Source organism: Mandrillus leucophaeus, unplaced genomic scaffold, assembly GCF_000951045.1.
Source record: "Mandrillus leucophaeus isolate KB7577 unplaced genomic scaffold, Mleu.le_1.0 Scaffold107, whole genome shotgun sequence".
In the NCBI taxonomy this organism is placed as follows: domain Eukaryota; kingdom Metazoa; phylum Chordata; class Mammalia; order Primates; family Cercopithecidae; genus Mandrillus; species Mandrillus leucophaeus.
The window spans coordinates 3,394,519-3,416,782 of NW_012098876.1; the positions used below are offsets into that span (position 1 = coordinate 3,394,519).

The 22,264-nt window shown below is 37.1% G+C and overlaps 1 protein-coding gene across 5 annotated transcripts in view; it reads right to left on the minus strand.

Annotated features, from left to right (window-relative positions):
• RBMS3 (RNA binding motif, single stranded interacting protein 3) overlaps positions 1–22,264 on the minus strand; it is an 822,470-nt gene that overhangs the window by 292,815 nt on the left and 507,391 nt on the right. For all 5 annotated transcript variants that reach the window (XM_011985518.1, XM_011985510.1, XM_011985488.1 and 2 more), the window contains exon 6: positions 10,352–10,431. In XM_011985518.1, the coding sequence (XP_011840908.1) occupies positions 10,352–10,431 (80 nt within the window). The remainder of the gene's footprint in view (positions 1–10,351; positions 10,432–22,264) is intronic.

Genomic DNA, 22,264 nt, shown 5'->3' on the forward strand with positions numbered 1-22,264 from the left:
ATAAGCATTATCTATCTTTCTTAATATATAGTAAGTATGTATATTCACCACCTTTAAATTTTAAATCTGTATCTCAAAACTAAACTTTCATATGAAAGATTCAGGACATTTAGAGCTTTAGGACACTCCCTGCTTCATGGGACAATGAGTGTGGGGTGTGAGCATGATCTATGCTTTAGATACAATCATCTAAAACTTAAAGTTGATTTTAACCTCAAGGAGCTCCATTCTGTTTTTCTAGGCCCTAATAATTTTTCAAGAATAGGAATTATTGAAAGCAAGTATTAAGGTTGAGACCCAAGAGATACACATTGGCATGGATTTACATTAGCAATTAGGATTATTTTCCTGACATACTTATGGTATCAGATAGTTTAAGTTCATATTGTATTTCTTTGAATAAAAAACAATGTGCTCTAATATATAAGGACTTCCCAAAGTCTCTTGTTTCAGACACTGAACAGTCTTCTATAGTAATATGTGCTTAGTAATATGTGCTTATGAGAAGGTATAAAGAAACTGTGAAGTTAAAATAATAAAGATTTTTTTTTTCTGTTTAACACACAAGCAACTCTAATGATACTGAAAATATTCTTTCTTTGGCCTTACTTTAGTCAGCTGACTGAACTTTCTTCTAGGAGATGTCTGATTACCCTTGCTTGTCTTCAGCAAGAATCCTACCCCTGATGCTTCCTCTTGGTAATTTTCCAACCACTGACCTCCTATGCTGCTCCTTGGCTGTAAATTTCCACTTGTCTATGCTGCATTCGGAGTTGAGTCCAATCTCTCATCTCTACTGTAAGAGACTCCATTGCAGTGGTGCCTGTAACTATCGTGATGGTGCTGAGAAAAAGTGTTTCTTACTGTGCTTTAACAAGCATCACTGAATATTATTTTTCTTCAATAAAAACTCACAAAGAAGGTAAAAAATAGGATAAACTATGAGAGTTTTTTGGAGGCTATTTAATAATTAATATAGGAATAGTCTGAATGATATTCAGTGAATACAAGTTCTATACTAGTATATTTAGTTTGCTGTTGTTGCTATAACAAATTATCTAAGACTTAGAGGCATAAAACAACATAAACTTATTATCTCACAGTTCTATAGGTCAGAAGTCTAACACAGATCTCACTGGGCTAAAATCAAGGTGTCAGCAAAGCTAAGTTTATTTCTGGAGGCTCTAGGGGAGAAATCCAATTTTTTGCCTTTTTCAACTTCCAAAGGCTGCCTCCTGTCTTCAAGGCCAGCAATGTTGGGTTAATTCTTTTCACACTCCGACCTCCTCTTCTACCTTTCTCCTCCACTTTTGAGGATGCTTCTAATTACACTGGGCCCACCCAGATAAACCATGCTAATTGGTATGGATTGGATTTGTGCCTCTACCCAAATCTCATGTTGAATTGCAATCCTCAGTGTTGGAGGACGGACCTGGTGGGAGGTGACTGGATCATGGGGGCAGATTTCCTCCCTGTTATTCTCATGATAGTGAGTTCTTACAAGATCTGGTTATTGAAAAGTGTGTAGCACCTCCTCCTTCACTCTCTTCCTCCTGCGCCAGCCATGTGGATCATGCCTGCTTCCCCTTCACATTCTGCCCTGATGTAAGTTTCCTGAGTCTTCTCCAACCATGCTTCTTGTACACCCTGTGGAACCAGAAGTCAACTAAACTTCTCTTTTTTATAAATTACCCAGCCTCAGGTAGTTCTTTATATCAATACGAGAACAAACTAAGACAATAATTTCCCTATTTTAAGGTCAGTTTATTAGCAACCTTAATTCCAGCTGCAACCTTAATTCCTGCTGTAACCTCGATTACTCTTTTTCATGTAACCTAACATATTTACAGGTTCTGGGGATTAGGACTTACAGATCTTTACAGGACCGTTATTCTGTCTGCCACAAGTAGGTATTTGCTTATTTGTTTAACAAATGATATTCATACTGTTCTGTGCCAGGCTTTGGGTTAGATGTTTGGAAGAAAGAGTAAGGTACAGTCGTTGTTTTCAAAGGGTTTGAATTGTTTAAGGAAGATGGGGGAGATAAACATCAAAGTTCTTTTTTAAAAAACCCACAATCTAATGGGACAAATGAATCTTCATAAGCATGCCAATTTCCTATGAAAGATTTGTTTTTTGTACTGAAAAATAACTAAAATATTACTCAAATAATTGATTCATCATTCAGGGCTGAAAGACATAAGAAATCAGAGAAAGCAGAAATAAGATAAACACATAATGACTAGTTCAGAACTTGCCTACTGTTTTCATTCACATTTCTCTTAAAATATTTTCTTAAGTTTTGCAGACTTTTCATTCTAAAAAAATAGATCATAAATAATGAGGCGTGTGTATAGCAGGCTTTTTGATGGTTACAGGGAGAAAGTGGCAAGTATTTAATTTTGAATACTATCCATTCATACAAAAATTGGTTAGAATGTGTTCTTAAATCAATCCTATTAAATGAGATTCTAGATTCTGAAACGCACTAAGAACTTAATTATTCAATTTGGTTTCTCTGGCTTGTGTGTTAATTGGTCTTAAGCCACTCAACCCTCAGCTTGCTAATAGGACTCATCCAGACAGACACTAAATGGTTTAGCTACTCATTAGTGATGCTGACAGAAGGCAAAGCCCAACATGGTGTTAGAAGCAAAATTAGTGTTTTATTATTTATTTTGTAAGTTTTTACGTGAAATTTTCAGTTCAGAAATTCGTGCAGACCTGAATGGAGTCAGTATTTTAGAAATAAGTTATGAAGGTGGTTCATGATTTTGGAGATGTATAGAAAACCTCCTCATCCCTTTTCTCTATCTCATGAAATTACAACTATTTTAATCAATCAAATTATGTAACCAAATGGAAACTGCAGACACATTATGCTGCTACTTATTGGTGCTTTATATGAAACCATGAAAAAATATGGTAAAGAAAGCATTAACCATATCTTATTGATTAAAAACTATAGAGTATGTTATATCACATAGCATTATAAAAGAAATAATAAGTTAATGTGATAATTTATCTAGGCAGAATTGAGCAACATTATTATGCCAAAAGGGATATAATATAGATAAGAAATTCTCTTTTTTGTTTTTTCTCAAGACATTTATCTTTTTATGTGAAGAAGTGGCAGGGGGAGCAAAAGTGCTGCATAATCATTGTGCTTAACTAGCTCCAGTGGCAAAAAGTTTAGAAACATTATTCCAGTATAATTAGGCAAGACCATTTGCCATGCCAGAAAACAGAATTCATCATTGCACTGTTCAAGAATGAGTTATTTAAAGAAACCACAATTAGGTCTTCAGTGTACACCTTGAAAAGCAGTCTTAGAAAAATTAGACTTTCCAAAATGTAACTGGAATTTTTTTCAAATAAGTTTCTTATTCTTATAAACATTTCTCTCTCGCTTGCTCTTGCTTTCTTTCTCTCTCTCTCTATTTAGATATGGAGATTTTTTAAATTAAAACTTTAAAAATATTTTAAGATTTTCCTCAATGTGCTCCCCCAAATTGGTTGCATGTTTGTCTACCCAGAGCTGTGCATCCTCCCCATACCTTCAAAAAGTTCATTAAAAGCAAATATATGTATGATTGTCATTTAATTCATGAAACCATACAACTCCAAAGAGTATTTAGCGAGAATTTACAGAGTTAAGCATACAACCCTTGAGCCACAAAAGATGAAAAAGACTCTGGTTTGGAAAATTCAAAATCAGATAAATTAAAACAAACAAACAAATAGAGAAACCCTTTGTCACTATTCACTTAACCTGCTCCTACCAAGATCAGAACTTCAAGAGGCAATCAAGGCAAGTATGACATTAAGTAATAAAATTAAAGATAATAGTGAAAGACCTTCCAACTTTCTAATCATAAGCCTCCAGCTGCTTGACTAAAGATCTTCTTCACTTGACTTCAGCCAGCTGTAGGCATTCACACACTGGATGTCATATTCGATGTCCACCTCTACATTTATCCAAGACCGAAACCTCAAAAAAATACCTTCTCTTTGATGATAATTGTCTATGCCTGTACCTCACCTTCACTTTACGGGCTTTATGGCTTCCCTAAATCTTTTCCATTTTTATCAGCCATCTAACTCTTTATGTCCTCAGTTGTTCTCAAGTCAGCCATGCCACCATTCTTGGCTTTTTCTTGTCCTTCTTGTCTTTTTCCATACCTCTCTTGCTAAATTTCAACCCTGGCTTGCTACCTGACTACTACCTCTAATGTTCACCTTCATTAACCCTACTATGTGATTTATAATATCAGCTTTTTAAGAATAAAAGTCATAAAAACAGTATATTTGGGCCATGAAATTCACTTTACTACTTTAGTGAAGCGAATACCTTCCTTTATAGCCAGAGGTTTTGAATCAAAAAGTAGTTCCCTAACATAATTTCTAGAACTCCCAACTTGAATTTGACTTTCCCTAAAATCAGAGCATGGGAGAAGGTAGTTTAATTGGGAGCTGATGTCAGGAAGCTGATATAATAGAAAAGGAAAAGACGGGGAAGGGGGAAAATGCTAATAAGGGAAACCTCATTGAGCTTGTGACCACTGTGGATAACCTCTCAAGGAACCCTGTAGAATATGACTCAGAATTATCCTTCCAAAGGATGAGAGACCCAATATTATCTTCTGGCTCCTATACTCTGATGATTGAAGGCTATCCCAGGGGGTGATAATTCCCCCCAAATTTGTAGAAGACATTTGTCTGTCTCATTGAGCAAGCTTTTATAGATTTTGTCCTGAGGTAGAAAAGTGAAGAAACTAGGTGGATACATGAGGTAAGATGCTTCTAGATTGCATCTCCTATGCAGCTGAAATCACAGGTGAGTAGAGTAGATGTAGCCCTGTCAAAAAACTCATTTCAATTATTTCCATTCTTTTGAAGAGGAAACATTTTTCCTTCTCTATTTAGCTTCTCATATAAAGATGTAGAAATTTAATCACCTCTTCTTCCTTTCTTATATATCTAATCAGTTACCAGCACATAGCTTTTTTACCTTCACAATATCAGATGCAGCTCCATAGAAAGGTTGAAAACTGATTGACCTAATCAAATTCCATAGAATTCACATAGATGCTTAGACTCCATTAACCATGATATTGTCCAGCTGCTCTGTGAAGTTCTTTAATAATATTCTAAAGGTGTTTTCTTCATCACGAAGCAACAAAGTATGTTTGATACATAGAAATAATCTGAAGACATCACCAACATTAAGAATGAAAAAATTTTTAGTAGTGAAAAATCTAAAATGATACCCAATTGGGGATTACATTGTTCACAAAGTGTGTTATACAAGTGATGCTTTAGTTTCACAAAGATGAAACATTTGGAGAGAAGCAATGCTCCACCTGAGCAGAACAATCAAGAAATATTTTTTGCCCAACTACACACCATAGCATTTTTTATGTGTTACCTCTTCTCAGCTATAGTTTTATTTGTGGACTTAATAGACAGTTACTATTGAGCAAACACAGACTTTAAGGCTCTGCAACATTCCCCACTGATAAAAATTTGTAAATCTATTGCTTAAATATTCTGATTTTTGAATCACGTAAGATAAATTGATTTAAATATGTTGTCAATATTTTACTCTGGCAGGAATGTTAAGTTTATACGAACACTTGTGTTCATCATTTAAAAAATCATTTTGGAAATATTTTTCCTTGCTTGCTCCCATAAAGTATTCATATACATACATAGTCATACACATTTTTATTTACATCAACACATGACATTAAAATTACTATGTCAAAACATCAAAAAGCTCCATGCTTTATTTATTAGAAAAATATTATTCCTCTGATACCTATTTGTGCAAAGTTCTGTCAGTTACAAGAGTTGTTAAATTTTATAAGATCCCATAATGTGCTAAGCTTTCTCTCAAATTTTCCCTACTTCAATTGAGATTAGAAACAATTATCTAAAGAATAAGGAAAGCATACCAGAAGTTAGTTATTCCATTTTATTCTGAAAAGGCTGCTCCACTGACAGGAGCACGTGCTTACAGGAAAAAAAAAAAAAAATGTCTAGTTTGAGAGAAAAACATGATTTATTTTTTCACAAACCGGCCTGCATGTTCTGTTCATCAATACATGTCCCTACATGTGAAAGCCTTTTCCGCATGGTGTATCATCCTGCTCTGGGGGCTCTTTGAAAGTGAGCCTTTCAAGTCCATGCCCTACAGATCCCTGAAGTGTCTGGGAACTAACCCTTTGCTTTTGCCAGAGGTTTGAAAATGGAACACTTTGGGGCTATACAACATTGCTGTGCAATTCATTATGGGACAAAGAAGTGTCTGGGGTTAGGCAGGCAAGCAACTAATGATCCTTCATTTTGTCCAGAAAAGCATCAAGATCGATATGTAGGACATGCAACATTTATGGAATGCTGTATTTTCTTTTCCCTCTAGGGAAGGCAGAAAACGCTGAATGATCTCTTTCTGCTGATGGCTACAACAGTCAAATGATTGACACTATTTAACACATGCTTTTGGTCTCCTTCTCATCTGCTGGCAGCAATACATGTGACTGATCTTTGTTAACTTCCTGTATACTAGTACTCAATCATTTGACTTTTGGCATGTATATTTAGCTTCATTGATCCAGGTAACCAAAATCTGGGGATAACATTATAATCTAAAATGAACAGAGGTAGTTCTGAGATGTGCTAAAAGACATCAATGATCCATGATGCATTCATTTAAAAAAAGATCTTTTATGAAAAAATAGGAGGAGCCTAGAGACATAAAGCGTGTTCCAAAAAGATATCTGTAAAGTTCTCTTCCAACTCACATATCTGTCAGGAATTAGAACCGAATACCAACATGAATCATATTTAATTAGCCAATTATTCCAACAATGGCTAAAATCGAAATTGGGCAGCAACATAAATGTGGTCAGTGTTACATGTCCTTGCAAATTTCCTTACCTATGACATTTTTAGAATTTGAAATTCAGAGCATTGTCAACATTTTAGATTGAAATAGATTTTTTTCCTTGTTCTTTTATAGAAATAATAGAGTTGGGGACTTGGAAACTTAGATGATCATCTCAGGAAAATAATTAGCTTTGCATCTCCTTTAAGAGTAATTGTCATTGTCAACAGTGACAGAAACTGAATGCCATTATATTTGCCCAATAACACATGCGCATTTTCTCCACACTGTCCCTAAACAGAGAGGTAGACAGTATGAATATGGCACCAATCGCTCTGTACTTGCTTAGAGTAATATTAAATGTAGTCAATATAGTTTGGCTGTGTCCCCACCCAAATCTCATCTTGAATTCCCATTCAAGATGTTGTAGGAGGGACCCAGTGGGAGATTATTGAATCATGGGTGCAGGTCTTTCCTGTGCTGTTGTTGTGATTGTGAATAAGTCTCATGAGATCTGATAGTTTTAAAATGGGGAGTTTGCCTGCATGAGCTCTCTTCTCTTGTCTACCATCATGTGAGACATGCTTTTCACCTTCCACCATGATTGTGAGGCCTCCTCAGTCATGTGGAACTGTAAGTCCAATAAACCTCATTCTTTTGTAAATTGCTCAGTCTTGGATATGTCTTTATCAGCAGCATGAAAACAAACTAATACAATAGGGCTCTAGTATGAGAAGAAGATGATTGACATAATATTCAATCTTTCAACAGCTTTCTTAAGGCCTGAGGATCTCGGGTCATAATTATTGGATCACTGTGAGTCCCTCATCGACATGACCTTAAAGCAATGTATTTAAACAATCAATGTGCAGTTCTATAAAACCACAAACTTCTGAATTCAAATATGTGAAATCTTGATAAGGCAGAACACTGAGATTTTTCAGATTTTAAAATTGTATTTTAGTTTTCAGTGGGTCACACTAATTATAGTGGAGTATATTCACAAGCAAAGACACACTCTCTAAAGTAATGAAAAAGATTAGGAAATTGGCCACTTAAAAAAAAGTATGAATATCTGATGCCATAGCTCATAGTGATATCCTACTCCCTGTTGTAAATATGGAATTGAATATTGGCTAAGACATATATTTCTGAAAGTAAGATTTCAGCTATTTCCAGGTAGTAAGTAATGAGGACCAATAAAGGCAGACAGCATATACCCAAATTGTAGTTATACCTGTCGTGACTTAGTAATTATACTCAACAAGGGCAAATTACTACTTTACCTTTCAAAATACCCATATCTTGTATTATATCCTCTTTTCTTCCACACCTAATTTAAGTATCAAAGATTAAATGTCTTAGCATTTGAAGCCTTTATTCAACTCTAACTTTCAAAGTAATTTATAAATAAGCAGATTCAAGCACTGATGATGATCAATATTGTGTATTTAGTTCTATTATGATGAGTGGAAATCTCAGAAGCATACAGTTATCTCTCCTAAGAGTTTTATAACTGAACATAATTATTTTGTCTTTCTTGTTCCCAGGAGATAAAAATGAGTGAAAAAACTCATAACCAAGTTCCTGCTATTCACGATGTTTCCATTGGGTGTAGCTATGATATTAGATAGGTTAATATCACAGCCTGCATATTCTGGAAGGATGCCCAGACATTTGGGGATTTGTAGTGACTTTCTTTGTCTTCAGCATTAAATTGTATTAGTCAGCAATATGTTCTATGGGGAAAACCAAATGAAATACCTTCAAATCAATCAGGGCAAGAAGGCTTTCAGTATGTCTTTTTGACATATCAATTTTTTTAACAAATCAAAAAATTGAGATGTGCTAAAACTTGAATCATCCATAATTTCTACACAGTGTGCTCATTTTTATTTTTATATAATTATATAATTTACACCTAGTTTGAACAACTTCTATATAGATAGGTCTCTGTTGGATAAAATAGGACAAATAAGAGGAAAGTCCACAAACAACGCAACTCCTTTACTCGATGACAGGTTTGAGTAAAGTGTCTTAAAATGTCTGTTTATATAAAAAAAAAAAAAGTATTTCTGCTAAAATGCAAGGGCAGCTAACATGCTGAGATGAAAACTGCTAACTCTTTTCTTAACAACACCATATGTCTCCAATTGGATCATAATGCAGTCAGTTCCCAAGGGAACGTTACACATGGAAGCTAACCAAATCAAGGCACAGTCTTCACTATATGTTGACTCACTGATTAGCCAGCAATCAGCTACTTTAGATTTTCAGATTATGCAAGTTGTCTGTCTGAAGGGTCTTTCTGCATTCTTGACATCCCCCTTAAACAAAGCAAGTCATTACAAAACCCTCCACAAAAATATTTCTCTTTTTGTATACGCTTCCTCTTATGTATAAACTCAATATATTTTAAGAAACTAAAATGCTCAACCTCTGAACTCTCTGATGGGTTTTAAATAGTAGATGCATTATACAGCAAACACTGTTGAAATCAAGCTTATAAAGATGAAAGCCACGTATTGTAAGATGAAAGAAGTCACCTCAGTCTCCTCTGAGACTAACAGTATATAAAATACCAACAAATAAACCAACCTGCCTTATTCAGATGACTATTTATGTAATTTTTCTTAGTTTAATACTTCATTCAATTGTTAATTTTTATATAGAAATTATATTTAAAACTTTACTTAGTTAATATTAAAACCTTCCACATACATTACCGCCTCAAGTTCTGGCATTTGTAGCTCTGATACACATAATAAATCCAATTATTTCATGTTTAATGTAATTCTGAATAGTATAAAGTTAGAACACTTTATGATGTATATAAAACCTTAGGAATTTTGCCTTGGGAAGTGTGAAATGCCCTGGGATAGTTCAGATTGGGGCTTCTCAAACTAGCTCTGATAAATAGACAGTATTTTCTAAAATTTCCAATTTGTCAGTAACCAATATTTTTGTAAAAGAAAATTATGCACTCAGATTTCATGACATTGTCAAATCATTATACAAGTTTCTAAATGTTTTCTCTCAGTTTCTGTACTTTTCTTGTCATGGACTGGTAAGAAATGTTTCAGGGCTGGCATCAATTTGTGGGATTCATTGTGAATATCATTGTTTAGGTATTTTGTAACTAAGAAATTGGAATTTTAATATTAATGCTGAGTCATAAACTTCCATCACTTCCAGCACATCATTCTTTAACTATTATTTGCTATGGTTTTCTTCTAATCCATTTTACAAAATTAGCAGCAGAGATTCAAAAAGCCAAAGAAGAATTACCAAAAAGTTTTTGAGAAAGATGAGTTGCTACACAGTATTTTTTAAAAATACACATTAATAAAAGCAAACTCCCCAAATCTGCAGTGATCAACAAAGGCTCTACCATGTACTTATTCTAATAAGAGCAATTTAAGCCTCGGCATCATTTAGTGACAAATTAGTGACATTTCTTACCTGGGATGCCTGGTGGTGTTTTCAGATATTTTCCATTAAAATGTTGAATTACCACTTCACATTTTTCAGTAGACTCCATTCTGGGAAAAAAAGGTAAACCAGACGTCATATATGGCTGTCAAGAAAAAGAAACTTAAGAAGTAAAGGAAAACCAGAAAGCCATAGAAATACTTGATTTAAGAAATGTACCCCAATTGCCAACTTTTGTCATGACCATGATGACCAGATTAATAAGAGAACATCGCAAACTCATCAATGCTGAGAAAGTATTATTCACTCTTTGAAAGGTGTCTATGTGGAGGGCTCTGTTCTGAGCCTTCTTTCAGAGGTAACCCTGAGGCATTATCTTAATTCACTCAGCAATGTTTGGCAATTGAAAGTGTTCAACAAATGTCTGTTGAATGATGAATTAGCAAACCTGATGGGTGGATCTTGTTATTGTCATTCATATCCATAAGGGCACTGAGGCTTAGACAGATAAACTACCTTTCCAATAGGAGGTAAAGTCAAGATTTGAACTAACACCTCTGCAACAGTAAAGCCTGTGCTATAGCTACAGGCTATACTACTGATGGATTCCACAGAAGAAGTCGACAAGATGTGTTTTACTTGAACAGCTTGCAGCCTAAAGGACTGATTGGTATAGTAATGTAGTCGTCAGTGTTATGACATTTTTACTGAAAATCCACTGTATGTAAGACACCCAAAGAGTTAGGTGGGGTCCTACATCTTGAAGGAAGGTATGTATATATATACAAACCTTAGGTTCCGTACTTTCTCAATATTGAATTTTGGACAATGTCTTATTTTTTCATACTATCTTATCAATATTCCTAAACTGGTGTTCTTGTGCCAAATTTTGGCATCTCACATACAACCTGAAGCATGAACATTTTGAGCCAGACCAACATAATTTAAATTTTGGCAATGTTACCATATCTTAAGTACAGTAATATTTGTAGCATTTTCCAAATAATGAATAATATCTGGCCTTTATTATTTTATAAGCTTGGATGGGGAGGATAATAATTAAGGATTAATTCTGATTAAAGGAAATTAAGTCTTCCAAAGAGTATACTAGAGGCAAAAATAAATTTAAGAAACAGCACACATATACATGAAAGAATGTGTATGAAATGTGTAAAATTTGTTCAAAAGGCAAAGTATAATTTTAGATTTTCTGCTGTTATTAATATGAGCTTTCTTGGAATGGTGCCCATCAACGCCAAGTTGTAAAACTTTCCTATGTCTAAATTTTATATGTATTTCAGGACCATATTACATGGCTATATTACAGGACCATATTACATGGCAAAGGAAACAAGATATGAAAAAAATATGTTAACAAATGTCAAGTCAGTTATACATATTTATTACAGTTATAAGAATTCAAATGTGAGAGGAATCCTAGAAGTCAGAGATGATGCTGAGAAGAGGCACAGAATCTAGGAAAGGCTTTTGGAGAAGTAATTAGGGCAGGGGGCTGAGCTGGGCAGCTTGGAGGGCATGCGTCCTTATTACAGTGTGGTAGAGAGAGCAAGCATATGGCTCAGTGGAAGGTTTGCCCGGGAAATTCTTAAAAATTAACTGAGAGAGGAAGTCAGGGCATCTGTATCACCCGTTTAACAAGTTTGAAGATGATATCAGGAACAAGTTACATTTTGGAGCTATAATTATTTTCTGAAGAAGTTTTGTTTTCAGATGTACATTCCTATGAAGCATGGGATGAGTGTGCATCTGTCTGCATTGATACATATGACAAATCTCTACCGCCAAGCAGGGCTGAATTTACAGGAATGAGGCCTGTGTCTTCACACAGAGCCCCACACTTAGAACAACCCTGCACTTGGTTTAAAGTTCTGCTGTCGCCACCTTGAACTTCTTAACAGTGCTTTTAACAAAGGGATCTACATTGTCATCTTTCACCCTAATTTATGTAGTTGGTCCTTCTATGACAATAGAGTGCAGGAACCTAACTTAATATAAACGGTTAGTATGTATATCATCAGGTGACCCAAGGGATGCACATAAGTATTATTTTGAAAAAAAAAAATTCAGAATGCAATGTTAATAGATAAAAAATAAAAACCCAAACCGTATTTTGTTTACTACTCACTCACAAGTTCCCCTGTATCAGAAGATGTTTGGATAAGAAAGGCAAGAGGAGTCTTTCCTCATTCTAAATATTTAGGAACAGCTAAGTACCATTTTCCTAACTCTTTCAAGTTTCCTTTCCAGTGGAAGCTTTTACTGTAAGTCTTTCAATTGTTTTTTAATCTTTCTTTCTTTTTTTTTCTTTTTGAAAGTAGAAAACTTCCATTTCCATGAAGAAAAGAATTCTAACTGTTCTTTCTCTCTTCCCACAGGATCCACTATTGTCTCTTAGGCAAAATAACCTTCCCTCCTAGCAGAGACATGAATGGGAGAGGAAATGTAAGCCCTTAATTACTACAGATGTTACTTTATGGAATTTTTATTCGAGGAGAGCGACAGAATGCAAAGTTTATGCCTCAAAGCCCCCTCTCTGTTCAGTCTCTCTCTGGGTACTCGCCTGGATAAAAGGCAGTTAAGAATCTAAAGCTTGCTTGCAAGAGTCCTACAAATCAAATCCCTTCTCTTTGTCTTAAAATGGCATGGAATTATAAATGAAGACTAATACTAGGGGTGTGTGTGTGTTTATTCTACATAATACATTTTAGGGAATAGAGAGGAAGCTAAAAAAGAAAATCAAGTGGCTAACCCACTCCACCCACTTAAAATATTTTTGTTCTTGTTTGAAAGCCTCAAGTCCTCCCTTCTGTATTCTAAGTATGATCGTCTTTTCTTAACACTGTTTTACAGTCATATCAAGCTGGATGGAGGCTGTTTCTATGAACACAAAGACAGCAGCATAGATTGTTCACTTTGGGTTCATTCAGATTTAACTAAGTGAATGTCTGCTGTGAGCCTTTAGAGACTCCCGTCTCTGAAAGAATAAATGCAATAAAAGTCTGTTTTCTGTAGCTGCCGGCGCTTAGTGTCAAACCATGTTATGCTGCACCACCCAGCAGTGACAATTCCATTTTAATACACGGGGCAGATTTTAACAAGGCAAAGCAGTCCCAGCAAAGATGGCAATATAGGAGCTGCCAAGGGGAAAAGTCCCACTGTTCCTCATGCATTTTATGTGGAAGCAGAACAAAAATGAGACTGAGACCCAGAAAGCTCTGGGGGGTGGGGGGGGTGGCGGGAAGAGACTATATTTGAATAGCCATCTTAGGAAGAATGTGCCCATTTTCTTCTCAAGTTTCACAATTAACCTCTCTGAAATGCCAGCTCAAGCTATCTGGAATCTGGCACACGCTTCAGTTGAAACTGACACTAGCATTATCAAGTGAGTCTGAAAAGACAGCACGCCAGACACAGCTGCCTTTATAGGTCCCTTTCAGATGGGCCACTGAATCACTACAACTGCATCTATTCTTCCTAGGTGGTACCTGAAACCCCCTGTGTCCCTCAGAACATCTCGAGTGCCAGGCCAACCATTCACCTGACAATACATTAATTAGGTTCTTACAAGGCTCTAATCATTGTATAAAGCTTCAGGGTTTTCTGTTAGGTCTGATGTTTAAATATAAATACACTTTAAAGGTCCTGTTTGACATTCTTTCTTGTCTCAGTACCTAGGAACCTGACTTCAGTCATTTGAAACACACCACAGAATTGTGCTGCTGCTTCTTCCTTTTTTTTTTTTTTTTTAAACAGCTACTAAGAGGAGCTAGTTTAACAGCCAATACAATTCCCACAGGCAAATTACATCAGATGAGAGGCTGATACATTATTAGTAGAATGTTCTGGGTCAGACTAAATATGCAGAGGTAGAAATATACTTTGCAAAACCATTTGCAGCCTACCTCTGTCACCTCCATAAAGAATCACACAGTTTTTGGTCTTAAAGCAATAAGCATTATTAACCATGTGTTTAAAACAAATCCATCCTGTCATTTATTATGGTTAATTAGAGGTTTCCAGTATTGTGAAATGTTTGTGGTTTTGCAATCACAGGCTCTGTACAAACTATTGGCAACTTAGAGTATCTGACTTTGTAAGCCAGTCATCCTCATTTCTGGTAAGATTTACGTATGCACAGGGTCAACATTAAAATATTTTTTTAAAGTACTAAACTGTGCACTCCTTCTGACATTTCAAAAACAAATTATGTCATTTCTTTCTTAAACCATTGTAATGGAAGGAATAAAATGGTGAGTCCTAGAAACAAAGATGAATGAATGTGATGAATTTTCTTCTCAGTTTTTGCAATTTGTTTTCTTCCTGCCAGGCACCTGACATTCTTAGGATACAAATGGCTTAAGTATCAAACAGTGAAGCTGAGAGGTCTCCCTTATATGCCCTTTTGTAGAAACCAGACATTTTGAGATATCTTGCTCAGCATTACAACACATTCCTCTTAGGAAATGAAACTGTGGATGACAATATTTGACTAATGAAAACACATTCCAGAGTTTGAGAATCACATAATTTCAAGACTGGAAATGGCCTTAGATATCAACTTCTACATTGTACAGATGAAGAAAGTAACACTAGAAGACTGTGAATGGCTTTTTTAAAAACTAGTTAGTGGATGAACCTGGAATAGAACTTTTGTCTCATAACTCTCAATTGAGACTATTTGGAAGAGATGCAGCTCCCTTGCTGACCTCATGTCATCCCTCCTGATTTTCTCTACTGACTGATGTACTTCAATCTGTTCAAGAGTAGGATGGGTCCTGCTAGCTCCACTCTACCCAGCCACTATTACTTCAAGAAGTTGTTTTCAAAAATGGAATATAACCTGATATGAGATGTCAAGGGTGTTTCACCTCTGTGGTATTCTCGCCCAAAACCCATATAAACTAAGGGTCCTATCATGAGGAAAATAGCTGACAAACTCAGATCTAGAGACATTCAGGCTACCTGGCCAGTACTATTCAAACAAACAAAGCCTAAGAAATTATCACAGATCAGGGCAGGCTGATGAGACAGGACAACTAAATGCAATATGGTAACTGGATTGGATCCTGGAACAGAAAGAGAATGTTAAAGAAAAAGTTGGCAAAATCCAAATAGAGTCTGGAATTTAGTTAATAATAATATGCCAATGTCAGTTTCTTAATTTTGACAAATGTACCATGGTAATTTAAGGTGTTAATGGGGAAAACTCGGTGTGCAGTATATAGAAAATCTATATTATCATTACACTTTCATGTGAAGGTAAACTTATTCCAAAATAAGAAGCTTACTTTTAAAATCAATGTACATTAAAATTATCAGAAAACTACTTTTAAAAATACCAATCTCTAGGGCCCAGCCCAGGAGATTCTGACTTAATTGCTTTGGCATGAGGCCCATGTACAAAGATTTCAAAGATACCCAGGTGATTTCAGTGTGCAGCCAGGGTTGAAAACTCCTGTTCCGCAGTTCTGTGTCAGGTATGTGAGACTGGAAACCACGGGCCAAACCCAGTCTACAGGTATGTTCCATTTGGACTGCAAAGAGATTTTGGAAATTTTGAAATGATTGTCAACATTTGAAACTTCGGAGATTTCACATGAAAATTGAAATTTATGATTCCTTTTAATAGATGGGACAGTTTAACCCATGCTTTCTGCATGGCAACTATGACATAATAAAAATATATTTAGTTTTTTTCTCAGGTTGCTGACACACAGCCTCTAAAACCATTGGAATTTCCTGAGTGATAGGGGTATGTTGTGTTGTTCAGAATAGACTATTTTTAACCACATCTGAGTTTATGCTAATGAGGCCACTCAGGTAGCTTCAGGATGGGGACTGGTCACAAGAAAGACTAAGACTTGATTGGTGGGTTGGAACTTTCAGCCCCACCCTCTCTGACTTCTGAGAAATGGAGAGGGGCTGGAGACTGAGCTCAAACACCAAGGGCCAATGATTTAATCAATCAAACCTAGAAACAACAAAGTTCAGGAAGTTTTCAGGTTGGTGAAGACGTTGATATATGACAGGAGGGTAGTGAGCTCAGAGAGACCACAGAAGCCACACACCCCTTCCCTGATACTTCACCATATGCGTTTCTTTCATTTGAGTTGTATCCTTTATAATAAACTGGTAAACATAAAATGCTTTGAGAGTCATTTTAGTGAGTTACTAAACCTGAACTGGGGAGTTGTGGGTACTCCCACATTTTGTAGTTGCTGGGAAGAAATGTTGGTAGCTTGGTGATATGGTTTTGCTGTGTCCCCATCCAAATCTCATCTTGAGTTGTAGCTCCTACAATTCTCATGTCCCATGAGAGGGACCTGGTAGGAGGTAATTGAATCATGGGGGTGGTTTTTTTTCTGTGCTGTTCTCAAGATAGTAAGTCTCATGAGATCTGATGGTTTTATAAAGAACAGTTCCCCTACACACACTCTCTTGCCTGCCGCCATGTAAGACATGCCTTTGCTCCCCCTTCGCCTTCCGCTATGATTTTGAGGCCTCAGCAGCCATGTGGAACTGTGTGTCCATGAAGCCTCTTTTTCTTTATAAATTACCCAGCCTCAGGTATTTCTTCATAGCAGTATAAGAATGGACTAATACACCTGGGTACTCCATTTGCAGCTGGTATGGGACTGAGCCCTTACACCTGTGGAGTCTGATGATGATCAGGTAGTTTGTGTCAAAACTGAGTTAAATTATAGGACATCCAATTGATGTCAGAGAATTGGAGAATTGATATGCAAAAATAAGGTATTTGATGTCAGAAAAACCCACACATTTGGTGTCAGAAAAAAAGACATCACAGCAACCATGGAATAGAGTAAAAGAGCAGTTTTGTTCTTTAAACGAAGTCACTTTGTCATTATTCCTACCAATCTGTATCAATTGCCCATCCTAAGGCAAAATAGTAGGTGCTGTTTGTCACTGAACTTGCACTGTTTATTTTTAATAGTTAAGAGAAAAGAAAAAGTATTTAACTTAATTTATACAGGGATAGTGGTGTATTTCTGTTCACCCTTTCCTAGATGTCCTCTCTGTCCTGCTCTATGCCCCAAGAAAGTGACCCTTCTATCAACTGTGTAATCTTAGCTCTTCTGTTTACTGGTTTTCCATTGGGTTCTGCCTATGGAAGCTTGAAAGAACTTCAAAAGGCAAGAGTAGAGAGAAATCTGAGTGATTTTCCCTCTTTCTCTCCCTGTTTTGGCCCTTCTGTCTAGTAGGTGTTGCATCTCTCCCTGTCTACAGTCCTTCCAAGCAAGCCTTCCTCTGAGGCTCTAGCTCTCACTGACCTCTGGAAAGACCCCTCTCTGGTGACTCCTTTTTTTTTTTTTTTTTTTTTTTTTAGATGGAGTCTCGCTTTGTCACCCAGACTGGAGTGCACTGGCTCGATCTTGACTCACTGCAACCTTCACCTTCTGGGTTCAAGCAGTTCTCTGCCTCAGCCTCCCAAGTAGCTGGGATTATAGGCGCCTGCCACCACGCCTGGCTAATTTTTGTATTTTTAGTAGAGACAGGGTTTCATTCTCTTGGCCAGGCTGGTCTTGAACTCCTTACCTTGTGATCCACCAACTCGGCCTCCCAAAGTGCTTGGGATTACAGGTGTGAGCCACTGTGCCCAGCCACATCTGGTTACTCCTTGAGCTCTCAGGGTGGTAAGGGTCTCCCTTTGCTGCTCCTCTCTGGGAACATCAACATCTCTTTGCCAGTTCCCTTAACACTGCTTCTGTAAATATTTTGTAAATACTCTTTAATTTTCTTCAATAGAATCATCTGGAGTGAAACTCTGCTTCCATTCAGCATCTTGATGCCTACACCATGAAGCTATCAACAGCATAGGAGTAAAAAAATTATCCCAAAGACTGTGAGTTTCAAGAAGCATATAAGAAATAAAGTTTGCCTTATACTCCATCTAGAAACTACTTCTTTCACTTGGATTACCTGATTACCCCAGTGGGGACACTCATCTGTGTACTCATATAGAGGCATAATTATCTAAATATATTTTTTTTAGTCAGACTAATGTTTCTAGAAGGAATTTTCATAAAGAAATGGCAGAAAATTAAACTTAAATAATCTGAGATAAAGTGAAAATTAAGTATAGGTCTAGAAAAGTCATACCATAAATGACTTTGGAATACATTATCACTTTTAATCAATCTCCTAGCTACAGCCATATTTCATTCCTAGATATTATTGAGAAAAGAAAAATAGCTCAGAGCAGGCTGAACAACGTGAGATATGCAACATTTATCAGGCCCAGAGAGACATAAGTACAGGACTTCAGTCATGGCTCTCTTCCTTGAATACCCATGCCTAGGGGCAATTGTTTAAAGGCATTTTTGTTCCTGACCAGCTTTCTCACTCTTTATCTTCATATTCCTAGAATTTGTGACACAAAGAACAAGGAACCAATTAATAGCTTATGTTATTTTAATGTAAAGTCTTGATAAACAACTTCTCTTCTTTTTTCCTTTCAAGATCCACTTGTAACTATTGCCAATTGGACTGTATATTCAGAGCAACATGAATCTAGGTTCCTGGGTGGCAATCTTCAGACTTTGAGCTCAAATAAGCTCTGTACTTATGTTATGTAAGGTGGACATTTTGGTGACTCAGGTGGAACTTGAAGCAGACTTTCAGTGATCTCCCTCAATTTGCTGACAGCTGGAGCCCTGGTATGAGCCTAACTTTCATTCATCTAACCTCACCAGAGTCAATGGAGGTCAGTCAACAGGATAAGCCCTCCTCAGATTTCAATGGTCCATTCTTGGTTGAAGATTCAGACTAATTCACTTATTGAAACCACACACATTCCTGCCTCAACGTGGTTGGAATTGAAGCTCCACTGTAAGGCAGGAGTTCCATTTGTTATTCTCTAGAGTTTCTGCTGATTGCAGATTTGTGACTTTCACTTTTTCTTTTTGAGCTAGTGTTATTTTTAATTAATTCTTAGAGTTTTTCTATCTTTTGGCTAGGCACGGTGGCTCTCACCTGTAATCCCAGCACTTTGGGAGGCTAAGGCAAGAGGATCACTTGAGGTCATGAGTTCAGACCAGCCTGGCCAACATGGTGAAACCCTGTCTCTACTAAAAATACAAAAATTAGACAGGCATGGTGGTGGGCACCTATAATCTCAGCTACTCAGGAGGCTAAGCCAAGAGAATCCCTTGAACCTGGGAGGCAGAAGTTGCAGTCAGCCAAGATGATGCCACTGCACTCTAGCCTGGGTGACGGTGTGAGACTGTCTCAAAAAAAAAAAAAAAAAAGAGTTTTTCATTCTTGTATCTCATTTAAAATTTTGGTCGGGGAAAAAATAGTGTCTCTCTGAAAAGAAAAAGTGTAATCTTATGGCTGAAGTGAAAAATTTGTAATCTTTAAAATTGGTGAGATTCCACAGCTCAGTTCTATTGACAAATCTAAACATTCTTCTTGGGTGACCAAAGTTCCTCTCACTGGGTCTTTTTGATCATTCAAGAAGGAAGTATAATTATCGGCAATTGTACTTCCATAACTGAGTCTACTAATAAAGATTTGCAAGAACTGTTAGAAGTAGTAGCTGATCTGTTTAGCTTTTGGGGTTCCAGGGGTTACTCTGCACTATTACAACTTGAATTTTGTGTGTGCAATGACTGACAAGTCACTGGCAAAAACTGTGGTTTCTGAAGTAGCTGAAATCAGTTGCAGTGAATGATTATAAATGTACGGGGCTACTCATTTCTTCGGGTGTTTAGATAGAAAGACAGGTTTGAACACTTGAAGGTGGAGGAAACACTTTCCCTCAAGGCATAAAACTCCTCCTGTGGGAGGGTGGTCTGATCACAGAGTGTGCTGATGGGCACTGGGTCACCTACCAGTCTTGAGGGAATGTCTTTGCAGTGAGGTGCGTTGTGGAAATATTGCACAGCCCGGTCTTGTGGCATTTCTCTCTTCTGAGAATGAGAAGATTCTCATCTCAGAATTCAGTGTAAAAGTGGGACCGTTCAATTTTAAATATCTAGGTGCACTGCCTTTCAGTTTTGCCTGCTTTTCACATGTGTCAATATTAGGGCCTCAAAACTGCAAATGCTTTCATTTTGCTATTCACTAAAGGGCTCAACCCTGAAGTTAATAATCTAATCAATACATAAGCTAAGTTGAGAATACCACCTATCTAACTAGATTGATCTCCAAAATATGACTTTCTGGCATTTAGCTGGCTATTTTGAAACTCTTTTTAAAATAGATTTACATATATAAAGGAAATCTCTGCTTGCAGAAGCATCTCCCTTACTGCACCTAAGCTACTAGAAACTTTTATGATAGGCAAAACAGTGCTTTAAAGTTTATAAAACACACCTTACTTTTGCTTAAGATATTTTTACTGCTAATCTTATCTTGACCGGGCCTTTACTTATGGCCTTCTTTGTCCCAGTAAATAATGGTGTTTAGATCTAAGTTCTGTGCCTTTGGGATGTAAATTTTCACCTGAGTCATGTCTTTGTGATTGTAAATTTATGATAGCCTAGCTAATAATTGTTTGGGGCTTGACAGTCTAAAGCGGAAAGAAACTTTGCAAACTGGCAAATGGAGAACTTTATAAAGCTATTAATACAAAATTTGCTTCCATGTGTCCTGTATGTCTATATGTTTATATGTGGCATGTGTATGTGACATTTTACTACCAACATATATGAACAACCTCCAATTAACTGTCTTAAAGAAAATGTAAGTGGTTAAATCAGGTATTTTATCAGAAAGATAGAAACTACATACAGACAGGAGGCAGGGAAATACTGGGTAGAAGAGGGTGGTTCCCTGGCGAGGGCTCCACCCTCAAGCCTGGACCCAAGGCCCTAAAAGAGAACTTCACATCCCTGTTTTCCCACCCAAACGTTGCCTTTTCCAAAACCACCCTGGCCTGCCCCACCCTCCACCCTGTACCCATAAAAACTCCAAGATCCACTGGCAGAGAAGGATAAAAGAGGAACCAGCTGGATGTCAGAGAGAAACAGCTTGACTTCAGAGGGATGGCTTTACAGCAGAATTTCATAGAAGAGTTCTGCCACAGATGGCCCAACTCCAGGGGAAGATTATCTTCCCACTGTATTGCCCTTCCAGCTCCCCTTCCTGCTGAGAACTACTTCCACCATACAATAAAATCCTCCACATTCACCACCCTCCAAATTGTTTGTGTGACCTCACTCCTCCTGGATGCTGGACAGGAACCGAGGTGAGGGCGAAGAGGCCGAAGAGGCCGTCATACTAATTGAGCTATTAAACACTTAAGCCATCCATAGATGACAAAGCTAAAGGACCACACAGTAACACACATCTTCTGGGGCTCTAGGGGTCGTAGGCAACCCCTAGGCGCTGCCATGGGCCCGTACCGTGTTTTTTCCTGCAGGCGCCCAAAGGCACTGGCCCCGGCTCCTGCACCAGCTCCTGCACCAGCTCACCTGCTTGCTAACCCTCCCACCAGGGGTTTGAGTGCTGAGGGCTGCCTAACCGAGCCACCCCTTCGTGAGTCCCACAAAGGTACCAAGGGAACTATCCTGTCTCAAAATCAGCTCAAGTGCCTTTTAGTTCACTTGATTTGAGTAAGTCTTTGGTAAATAAGACTAGTTTAATATTGTTGGTTTAGTGTAAATAGCTGTCTTCTGATCAGAAAAATACCAAGGTATTTATCCATAGAATTTTTGCTTAGGTAGTGGCAGAACATTTTAAGCAAGTTGTAGAGGGTTTGCAGAAGATTAATCTTGGGAAAGAAATTTTGTGTGTGTTCAAGTTGTCTAAAATTAGGAAGACATTATTTATATGTTTTTCTAAAAATTGAGCATTAGTATCAGAAGCACACTGGTGCAAGGCCACAGTCTGTGCCCCTATGTTGCCACAGGGTTTTCTCAGAAGACTGATCATTTTTAATACAAAATTCCAAAAGGT